A 12,038-nucleotide genomic window follows, 5' to 3' on the forward strand; every position below is an offset into this window, starting at 1 on the left:
GGGGGAATCAATGTGGTCCCCTCCAGAGATGAGAGACTACTGCCACTGATTATACATTCACTATACGAGCAAAAGTATCCAGACACTCATTTTAATGAGTGAGTTCAGCTACTTCAGGCTGCACCCATTACTGACACAGGCAGCTGGTTTAATCTCCATAGAAAAGCACTGCCATTAAAACAGGAGGCTCTGGAGCTGCCATGCTCATTGCTAAATGTCCTTCAGGATCAATAAAGTATCTAGCTATCTCTCTCTCAGTTTCTCAATGCTCAACTCCAGTAGACAGAGGGCTGACTTCTCCGCTGGAGCGCTGGAGCTCTGGAGCTCCAGACAATACCTTTGGGATAAGTTTGATTGACATTTCTGATCTGCAACTAATCATCCATCATCAGTACCTGACCTCACTAATGCTCTTATGGCCAAATGCCATCAAATCCTTGCAGCATCCTTGTTCCAAAACCTAGTGTAAGTGATTTCAAGGCAACTCTGGAGGAGCAGGTGTCTGCAAACTTTTGGACATATACTTTTGGCTCATATCACTACGCACCTTCACTTTGCTTATGCAGGGTTATGTACCTCACAATTCTTGTAATTGGCATAGCATGCATTACCACTCCCTGCATTTAATTATTATTAATAATATTATTAATAATACTATTTCTGTAGATCTCTCTGCTTTTAATTATTATCTGCTCTGTGTATTTGCTACCCTCACTGTCCTTATACTGCTATAACACATTGATTTCCCACTGGGATTAATAAAGTGGTGAGTATGGCTATCTAGCTATTTGATCGGGCCACTGTGGCCAGTGTCCAGGGGCCTTAAGCAGCCTCAGGGAGACTAGGCCTAAACCAATCCGGATATACACAAGCAGTAGAGCTGCTGTAGAGCAGAACCACCAGGTTAATCAGTTTCAACAGAGCCGTGATTGTCAAAATGTGAAGGGCAACCTCAGCATTTTATTATTCATATAAAAGCCAATTCCTGATTACATACAATATTCACTATATGATGTCATATTTAATGCTCAATAAGATATGCAGGAACAAAGGCTATTTCATGAATAGATCACCTCTCCAGCTGTTCTGCATTGGGATGGACAGATATTACCATTACTTATTTAATTCATTCTGAACCTTGCAGGATGCCCAAACTTTTAGGGGGGCTGCAGGTGCACCAAATGGGACTGCACTGAAGTGGCTTGGTAACAGCACATCACTCAGACCTGATCCTCATACCATACACACACACTGAACACACCAACTGAAGGCTAAATGACTGCTCACGGGGCATTTCCCTGCTCTACACTAGATGGAGACAAAGAGCTGGTTTGAGGATTAAGAGCTGGCCTAAAATTATACCAGCAGCCACTTGTTTAAAAGACATTTTCTAAATAAATAAATAAAATAAATAAATAAATAAAAGGACATACAAAGAAAATCTGTACAAACATCATAGATTTTATTCAGCATTAGCATGGCGGTACAGCTGTTGCACAGTCCTTGTGGTAAAGAATGTGACGTCCCCGAGTGACTCAGTATAACAGTCATAGCCCAAATGGTATCCATCCATTTACCACATCAACAAAACAGCCCCGGGGCTCCGAGCACTTCACGTCAGATAGTTCTCATACACATGAAAGAGGTCCGACGCTGCGAACGCCCGTCTAACCTCCAGCAAATGCAAAACATACAGAAACTCTAGAATCACGGATACCTAAACATATGCCCAATATGAAATAATACCCCCCCCCCCTCAAAAATACACATCAGGTATATAAAAAAAGCTGTGGGAAAACGAGGCACCAATTAATTCAGCCTGAAAACTGAACCGGCCTCCATCAGCTGCTTCTCTCCAGCTTCATCCATGGAAGCTTCCTCTGAGGACGATCCAAGAAACTGCTCCAGTCACCATCATCTTCCACCTGTGCAGAGAGGAGGAAACTCATGAGGTTGTGTTTACCAACGGCTTCAACACCAATTCATTAATTCATTAAAAAACGTTTATTAAAAAATATGAAATTCAAGCTTTATTACTGTGGGTATGTAAATATTCTCTGTTCCGATTGGTCCAATTCTGTCTCCACTATATTTGGAGGCTGTAGATTAGCCTGGCTAGCTCTCACTGTGAATCACTGATGAAACTACCTCCACCATGTTTGAAAGCTGTACTCTAGACTGGCTAGCTCTCACTGTGAGTCACTGATGAAACTACCTCCACCATGTTTAAAGACTGTACTTTAGCCTGGCTAGCTCTCACTGTGAGTCACTGATGAAACTACCTCCACCATGTTTGAAAGCTGTACTCTAGACTGGCTAGCTCTCACTGTGAGTCACTGATGAAACTACCTCCACCATGTTTGAAAGCTGTACTCTAGACTGGCTAGCTCTCACTGTGAACTGCTGATTTGGTTCAAAACTGTGCTCCTTTACGCCACCAAGAGGAGATTCAAATAATAGGAATGAATTTATCACGACTGCTGTCAGAACTTGCAGATGACAAATGTTTCATTTCATAAAAATCTATTGTGCTAGCGTGTGCACTGCAAACCCACACTGCTGAACTGCAGAGCACACATTTATTGTCGGACTCATTACAGAAAGCCCTCAATATGCTCTGCACACGTTTGCGTTATCGCCGCTCCCACTTGATTGAACTCGTCAGGTAATAATCACATCCTTCACGAGCTGAATGAGGCGAGATAGAGCCGGGAAATGAGAATGTGTGCAGTGCGCCCGGGAGTCATCATTTCTCCTTCCTCACAGCAGCTCCACTGTAAAGTCAACCAGGCCCTCAGTTTTCCCATCAATTCACTGAAATACGACAAATGTAACTCACCTCTGAATCCACGGCCACCTCCGCCTCCTCGTCCCCCTCTGAACCCACCTCCTCCTCTACCACCTCCAAATCCTCCACCAAATCCTCCACCAAATCCACCTCCACGACCACCTCCACCTCTTCCCCCACGGAAACCACCTGCAAGAATATGACTCATTTGTAACCCTTCATATGTACAAATGTACGCATCAGATACACTATGGACAAAAGTATTGGGACACATGCTCAGTCATTGCTTCTTCTGAAATCAAGGGAATTAAAAAGAGTTGATCTTGCTTTTGTTGGAAGCAAGAAGGAGGAGGAGCACTGCTGTGAGGATTTGATTGCCTTCAGCCACAAAGGTGTAAGTGAAGTAAGATATTGGGTAACAACCACCCCACCTCATGCCCAACTCATTCCAAAAGTACTGGATGGGCTTTACACCCCTCTATAGCCCATGCCTGGCATTATTAGGCAGCATGGTGCCAATAGGGGTATGATGTTTATCTGCTCCAATTCTATTGGCAGTACTTCTCTACAGGGACTAGACAAGCTGCATGAGCAATGGGTGCAGCTTAACATAGCCGAATGCATTAATTAGAAGGGGTGTCCACAAACATTTGGGCATGTACAAGTATGTATTATATTAAAATGCATTAGAATTCATATGGCATATTTTATAAACACATTCTATGCTAGATATTTCAAAAACTGGGCTAAACTGATATGGCAATGTCACTGAACCGGTGGAACTGAGGTTTCTGAAAGGCGAAACTCAGCACTTGGTCCATCTTTGCTCTGGCAAGTGTGTAATACACAGTGAGCACCGAATAAGCCCAAAGCGTTTGGACAACTTGCATTTCCAATACCAAGACATAGCCTCTCACATATCAACATTACAGTACGCCCGACTATCATAATGGGAATTTTGACCAGCATCTCATTCCTAATTATACACACCAACCAGCCACTTCATTAAAACCACCTCCTTGTTTCTACACTCACTGTCCATACAGGAGCAGTGTGTAGTTCTGCAAGTCCACACGGTGCCCATCTGTTTCTCTGCAGACTCTGTTATCAGCCTCCTCCTTTCATCCTGTTTGTTCTTCAATGCTCAGGACTCCCAGGACTGACCACCACAGAGCAGACGGTGGTATTTGGGTGGTGGGTCAGCATTCTCAGCACTGCAATGACCCTGACTGACATGGTGGCTGCGAGTGTGTGTGTTGCGCTGGTGGTATGAGAGGAGTGTTGGTGTAGTGTCTCTGTCCACTCACTGTCCACTCTAGTGTCTTGGACACTCCTCCTACCTAGCTGGTCCAGCTTGTAGATGTTAAGTCGGAGACGGAAGCTCTCTGTATCTGCTGCTGCACAGTCTGTGTTGGTCATCCTCGAGTCCTTAATCAGTGGTCATTAGACACTATTCACTATTCTCAGTCCAGCAGCACTGCTGCGTCTGATCATACTCTCGTACCACCAGCGCAACACACACTACTAACACACACACACTCGCCGCCGCCGCCACCATGTCAGTCAGTGTCACTGCAGTGCTGAGAATAATGACCCACCACCCAAATACTACAGTCTGCTCTGTGGTGGTCAGTCCTGTGGGGTCCTGACCACTAAAAATAAATGTGGTGAAAAAAGGGTGAGAGGAGGCTGATGGACAGTCTGGACCTGTGGAGCGGAGACTGGACAATGGGTGCAGAAACAAAGAGGTGGTTTAAATCCGAAACATTCCCAAATCCGGAAACAGCGTGGTCTCTCGAGCACACATCAGGAGTCTTACCTCCTCGTCCGCCCCCTCTGCCACCTCCTCTACCTCCCCGAGGCGGACCCTTCTCACCCGGGGGTCTAGGGAGGAACCTCTGGAGCGGCAACAGCTTCATGGGATCGACGTAAAACTGCAGCCCAAAGCAAAGACAGGGGAATTCAAATGAGGACAGCAGAACCAGCAGCAGCCAGATCACAACCCGCAGCCAGATCACTGGTTACAATGTACAAGAAGTCCCAGATCACAAACACTCAAAAGCACCAACCTTCTGTAATTTCTTGAACGAGGACGCCTTCATGTTTTCAGAGAGCTTGACTGAAAAGTACTGCAGCAGTAATTAAGGAGTAATTACACAGAGAAACGCTCAGTAACGCTCAGGATGAAAAAAAAGGACCGGGTTCAGGATCATGAAGAAGTCATGAGTGAGGATCACAGTGAGGTTCTAGAGAAAGCACTAAAGAATGTCCTAAATAAAATTTCCTTGATGTAATCAATCAAGACTTGAACTAGAGACGGAAAAAACTGATTGGCTACATATTGGTATAATGGGGCCGGCCGATATGCCTCCAATTTAGCCAATCGGATCATATTTGCACGGTAAGGAATTCAGCAGCTCTGGGTGAGGTAGGGCTGGGCAAATCATTGAAATTTCATTAAAAAAATGGACATTTAGAACTTCATCTTAAGAAATATTGATTATGGGCAATTGTTTTACATAGTTCGAGAGATTCTTAAAAACTACTATTCTGTAAAACACAGACGTAAACTTAATGACTAATTCAGTCACATGTTTACCAAATGGTGCAAATAACTTCAATAAGTCTCATTAAGACTCCAAAAATGTATATTTATAAAGCGATGGAGCGCAGCCAGGGATTTATTAATACAATTAATTTATTTTATTATTAGTGGTGTTCTTTTCTTTATTTTATATATATATATATATATATATATATATATATATATATATATATATATATATATATAACAATCACAATATCTCTTATAATATACCCTTAATTTATGTGGCTATTATGTCCTGTGGAGTGGATACCTAAACGAAATTTGGGGAGAAACGAAAAAAAACAACAAAAAAAAACTGAATGTATCGATTAGAAGCAGGAAAAGGAAAAAAATATGTACAGAAATACTCTATTATAAGTTCAGAAAATTAATAAAACACGCCGATCTCCTAAACACACCCTGCAGTGATCATATTCACAATACGCAGGCAAATCCAACACAGAGGGGGACTCTTCATCCAACCTCTGATCCGTTCAGACTGTCGGAACGATCAAGGATACAAAATCTCGGAGCTGGCCGAAGATCTCGTCCACCTTCCCGACCTGCTCCTTGTTCTCCAAGTACACCGGGGCGTTGAAAAAGGGCACCTTGTTGTCCTCGGCCACACACTTACAAACAATGTCATCCTCACAGGGGTGCATGAACTCTCCCAGTGCTGTAGGCGACAAGACACACACAGTAAACCTCAGCTGCAGTCGCTCCCCCTGTATGACCCTGCAGATTCACCGTAACCAGGTTCATCATCATCATCATCATCATCGTCGTCGTCGTCGTATTTACCGACAACGTGCTCCGGAGGACCAAAGTCTTGATATCTGTTGTTGAAGCCACCTCTGCCTCCGCCTCGACCACCTCCTCTACCACCACCTCCTCCTCTCCAGCCTCCACCTCCACCACCTCCTCCTCCTCTGCCACCTCCTCCTCCTCTCCCAAAGCCGCCACCTCGACCTCCTCGACCACCGCCTCCACGGAAAGACATATTTAGGGGTTCAAACCTGCAAACAGAGCAAAAGAAAATAATTCCGGTGAATTTCCTGCAAGACCAGGGCCGACCATCCCTCGACCCGCTGACCACGCATGGAAACAGTACGAATACATTAAGGGTTTGCAGCCTAAAGCCGTGGCTTACAGCACTACCTGCCAGTGAGCTACCACACCATGTGGGAGACTGGGGTTCGATTCTCGGTCTGGGTGACTGTGCTGCTCTACACCAATAAGGGTCCTTGGGTAAGACTCCTAACACTACACTGACCTCCTCTGTAATAGGGGTAACCTTGCAAGTCGCTCTGGATAAGAGCCTCAGATAAATGCTGCAAACGTAAACCATCCTTTAGAAGACGGAAAATATTGAAATCCTTTATTATTTTATCATGTTATTGGTTTCAGCCTTGTTTCAAAAGCTGTGGTAAACCCTGCTCGCTTGTTTCCAGAACCACGGCATTTTTCATACATGCGGACGCTGAGAAATCAAACAATACCCCCCCCACCCACCCTTCAGAGCCCACATACGCTGAGAAATCCTATAATCTAGCTCCATTTATCTGATATTTTTTATTTTTTTTTATTTTTTAGACCTTGCTCCGATCTGAGACATCAGAATATGCTGTTTATGTAATAATAACTTATATAATAATCAGAAAACTGCTAAATTCTGAATTTTGAGAGGATGTGTGTTACAAAACCTGTTACTATTATGATCATCACTACACTGCTACTGCACAGTTATTATCAGGCTTCATTTTAAAGTATTGTATGGTTGGTGTGGCGCAACAGATAACACCACCACCTACCACTGCGTTACAACAACACCATGTGGGAGACCAGGGTTCGATTCCCGGTCTGGGCGGCTATGCTGCACTACACCAATAAGAGTCCTTGGGCAAGACTCCTAACACTGCATTGGTCCTCCTCTGTAATACGAGTAACCCTGTAAGTCGCTCTGGATAAGAGCGTCAGATAAATGCCGTAAATGTAAATGTATTTTTAAGCCTCTAAAACAGAGAAATCTTCAAAGCTTCACTCTGAACTACAGCTGGGCAATACGACAATAATTTATCGCATCGTACTAAACTGTGTTGTCGTAAAACACACTATAAGAGCACTGATTTTATATTACTATCTGCACGTTTAATATAAATGAGTGGAATCAGTCGTATATATATATATATATATATATATATATATATAATAAATATTTGTGAGTGAAGCATGTTTTGAGAGTATTTGGATGGCAGGTTTTTTGTTTTTAATTTTACGCAGTTGGTGCACACTGATCAGCCATAACATTAGTACCACCCATCTCTGAACATTATCTTCATCTACAGCGGCTCCATCTGCCGAGGGGTGGATCTACATATTAGGCAGTGAGTGAACGGTCAGTTCTTGCAGGTGATGAAGAAGGTGATAAAGCAGGAAAAGTGGACAAGCGTAAGGACCTGAGACACTTTGACAAGATAAATATGTACATATGTATATGTATGTATATATATACACACACACACACACACACACACAGACATGCACTATTTCATCTCTGTATATATATTTATATATTTGTATTCTGTACTTTTTTTTTGCTTATTTCTATATTTTCATTTTTATATTCTATTCTTTAACTTAAATGTAACTTATTCTATTTTTATTTTCTTCATTTTTATTTTATTTTTCTTTTGCACTTTACTTCATTAAGTTAAGGTTTAGTTAAGTTTAAATGTAGATTTTTATTGTATAGCTTGATGTGGGCAGACTGTCAAAAAAGCATTTCACTGCAAGTTATAATGTGTATGACTGTATGTGACAAATAAAATTTGATTTGATTTGAAGAACCGAACTGTGATGTTCTACATAGATGACTGGGTCAGAACTGACGAAATATTGTGATGAAGATAATAAAAAAAAAAAAACTCTGTTAAATATCGTGATGTTCATTTTCCCCCTCCATATCGACCAGCTCTACTCTGAACCCAGTTTCTGGTCCTGGATTCTGGTCCTGGGATCACCGGAAGCGAGCTGTAACTGATACCTACCAAATCTTACAACACCCATGACCAGAACCTGGGTCAGCGCAGGTCCAGATGTGAAGGCATTTGCTCTAAAAGCTCTCCTAAATGAAGCTTGTGCACAGACTGGTTATTAATTTAATACAATTATTAATCTCATATGATATGTACTTAGACCAGAGAAGATAAAAGGAGCTATTGAACTGTTTAAAACCCAGAAGACACGTGCTCTGGTTCTGGACTGGTCTGGACTGGACTGGCCGGACTGCTGGTGATGAGGACTCCATGCCCCTTCTCACACTCACTCCTGACCACACGACTGTAGCCAACACTCACGCTACGAGGGTCTGAACGGCTGCAGGCGTGTAGCTTGGTGTTGTACCGAATTGTGTACTCTACCACATCCTGCGCCTTAAGGACCCCTTACGGCAGCTGGCTGTAGACATCGCCTGATTTAAAACCTCCACGTTTGTCAGAGCATTTGAACAGCTAATACACGACTTTCTAGTCAATACTATCTACGTATAAAGCGCACTTTTAATAGACGTTTAATAAACGTCTGTTAAATAATCAATAATTGTTAAACTTATTATATTTAAAAAATAAATAAAAAAAATACATATAATAAAAACGTATAATAATACATTTTAATAGAACACTTCAATAAAAGCACTAATAAAAATGTAGAAGTTTAATAAAAGTGATAAAACTCGACGAACCGCGAGGAGCGCGTGGCAGGAAAGCAAAGGGTGCAGAATCTGCCGGATTCGGATCACAGCGCAACACCTACAGCCCCGATCAGACCGGCGCTCAACACGCCGCTGTTCACACGGATGAATCTCAGATTTAACTATGAAACACTGCAGATAAACCGGCTGAAGTCCGGGTTTAACCTACAGAACAGCCGCTTCAGCAAAGACTGCAGATAAACAGAGGAGCTTCAGCCGTCCAGCCTTACCGCGTTTTCCAGCAAAGCCTCGCGATTAAACGCTGCGAAACTCACCCGAAGCCGGAGAGAATCCAACCGAAGCGCAGAGACGCGTAAAATATTAGAATTCGTGTAAAAATTAAAGTGAAATTTCTATAAAATCCGATCTAAACTCTCCGCGCTGCTCCGTCCGGACACGCACGTGGGAACCGCCGCTGCCTCAAAGGAACCCAGAGTGTCGTAAACATAGAAAAAAAGCTGCAGAGTTCAGCGGTGGCCGACAGGGGGCGCCAAAGACGCCTTCATTTCAGAGTCAGGAATACTTTATTAATATATGAAGTTTATTAATAAAATATGAAGTTTTTACAGCTACAGCCGTTTGTGTAAGAATAAAAACTATTAAAAAGAGTAAAACAAAAAGAGAATAATAAATATGTACATGTTTATAACTTATGTAAATATAATAAAGAGGCAAAGAGATCATTAATATATACATGCTGTAGAATTCAGTAGTTAATAAACATGAGTAAACACACCGATCAGCCATAACATTAGCACCGCTGATCTGTGAACATTATCTTCATCTACAGCGGCTCCATCTGTCGAGGGGTGGATCTACATATAAGTAAGCAGTGAGTGAACGGTCAGTTCTTGTAGGTGATGAAGCAGGAAAAGTGGACAAGCGTAAGAATCTGAGACACTTTGACAAGAACCAAGCTGTGAAGTTCTAGATAGACGACTGGGTCAGAACAGCGGGTCAGTGGCCAGTCCTAAGTGGTTTGAGAAGGGACAAGAGGACAGGGTCATCGGCAGGGTCATCAGCGACAGGGTCATCGGCACCTTTCGCTCATTGATGCAATCTATGGAGGTCTTAATAATAATAATAATAATAAAACATGGTAAAAAGATGAAAGTGTAAATATTGACTTATTCACTTTAACCAAACTACAAAGCGTATATCATTATGATTGCACATTGTAAAACACACTGTTGCACCCATCTAGCACTCTCTTAGCAATACCATAGCAACCACCCATGAGGTTGTAGGTTCGAGACCCAGACTGCCACAAGCTGCCACTGTTGGACCCTTGAGCAAGGCCCTTCACCCTCTCTGCTCTCCGGGCACTGAAGTTGTGTGTGTGTGTGTGCTCACTGCCCCTAGTTCACTAGTGTGTGTGTGTGTGTGTGTGTGTGTGTCAGCGACAAATACGTGCACCTTAACCTTTAACCACTTAGCAACACCATAGCAACCAATAATTGTGTGTTTACTACTACTACTACTACTACTGCTACTGTAAGACTTTGATTAGTACTGCAAGCAACAGCTATTTTTGTGTGTGTGTGTGTTTGTGTGTGTTTGTGTGTGTGTGTGTGTGTGTGTGTGTTTCTCCAGCAGGTGGCAGCAGAGTTCCACTGATGTGAGGCTTTATTTGCTCCTGTTCTCTCAGGGGGTGCAGCAGCTGCCTCTAAACTGCAGTCACTGTGTCCACATACACACACACACACAAATACAAACACAAACACACACACACACACAGAGACACACACACACACACAGAGACACACTTACAGAGAAGACCATATCTGTAAATAGCAGTAGAGTTCCCCTCCTTCCCCTCTCCCGTCTTCTCCTCCATCTCCTTCTTCTGTTGTATGTGTGTGTGTATGTGTGTGTGTGTGTGTGTGTGTGTGTGTGTGTGTGTGAGTTGTCAATTTTCCTCCTGGCGCCCAAGGCAGCTGTCAGCGTCCTGCGTGGGAACACGAGTGTGGCGCTCACTCCAAACAGGACGGGTAGATGGGAAGAGCGAGGGAGGGAGGAGAAGAGTGCTGGGAAGAGAGGAGGAGAGTGGAGAGGAGTGCTGCACTTTGTCTGCTTGGCTTTATCGCTGGGTGTTGTGTCTCTCGTAGCACAGACGTGTTTCTCCCTCCTCTTCGCCTCCGGCTCCAGAAATTCAGACCGAATGACTAAGGCTAAATGGGTCCGTCTCAAACCTGGGTGCGCCGGACGTTGAGTGGAGTGGGTTTCTAAAGAGCATCCCTAACGGCTTGGGGCGAAAAGTTCCTAACGTCTGCTGATTACTCTATAAACCAGTGGAATTCACTGCAGGTGTATGTATGTGTGTGTGTCTGTGTCTGTGTGTGTGTGTGTGTAAATATATATGCATACTGAGGCCATGACCTATGATACAGGTCCACGACCACTCCCTGTCCCTTCCCAGTAGAGCCCTCTGCTCCATGTAGCCCATGCAGATCACCAGCCGCCCTCAGAGCAGCACATCTCTACACATCCATGGTATTAAATGGACCCACCGCTGTCTTCGTCTGAAAAAGCCCGTGTTTGAGGCTTGTGCTCGAGCTGCGTTGGATTTGTGAGAAGATCTGACTAATCTGACGAGGCAGAAGCTGTCCTCAAGACTTGTGACAGCCCAGTTCAGCATGAAAATACGTCGTCCTTCACCATCGTCATTACCTGAACGAGGCTGTGAGTCAGCTGTTTGTCTGCCTGACTCACTGAGTCGGTGTGTGTTTCATCTGTTTTAAACGTGAGTAGGAAAAACAAGCGAGCGCTGATCACGGCCTGTCACCCTCCTGCTAGCGCCGTTGGTTGGTTCGTGTGAGTGATTGTATGAGAAGCTGTGGCAGATGAGGCAACTACGTGTAAACTGCCACCTTCAAAAAGAGTGGAGAAGAAAGGTAGAAACCAAATCAAGGCAA

At 43.6% G+C, this 12,038-nt stretch overlaps 1 protein-coding gene across 1 annotated transcript; it reads right to left on the reverse strand.

Annotated features, from left to right (window-relative positions):
• Nucleotides 1–1,453: 1,453 nt before the first annotated feature.
• gar1 (GAR1 homolog, ribonucleoprotein) lies at nucleotides 1,454–9,536 on the reverse strand. The gene is made up of 7 exons (XM_072663660.1): nucleotides 9,399–9,536; nucleotides 6,177–6,391; nucleotides 5,897–6,051; nucleotides 4,858–4,917; nucleotides 4,608–4,722; nucleotides 2,840–2,977; nucleotides 1,454–1,925 (listed from the first exon to the last, which is right to left on the reverse strand). Exons 2-7 carry the CDS (start codon nucleotides 6,373–6,375, stop codon nucleotides 1,915–1,917), a joined length of 678 nt encoding a protein of 225 aa, XP_072519761.1. The 5' UTR covers nucleotides 6,376–6,391; nucleotides 9,399–9,536; the 3' UTR covers nucleotides 1,454–1,914.
• Nucleotides 9,537–12,038: the final 2,502 nt, after the last annotated feature.

This window comes from Salminus brasiliensis, chromosome 19 (genome assembly GCF_030463535.1).
Source record: "Salminus brasiliensis chromosome 19, fSalBra1.hap2, whole genome shotgun sequence".
NCBI classification, from domain to species: domain Eukaryota; kingdom Metazoa; phylum Chordata; class Actinopteri; order Characiformes; family Bryconidae; genus Salminus; species Salminus brasiliensis.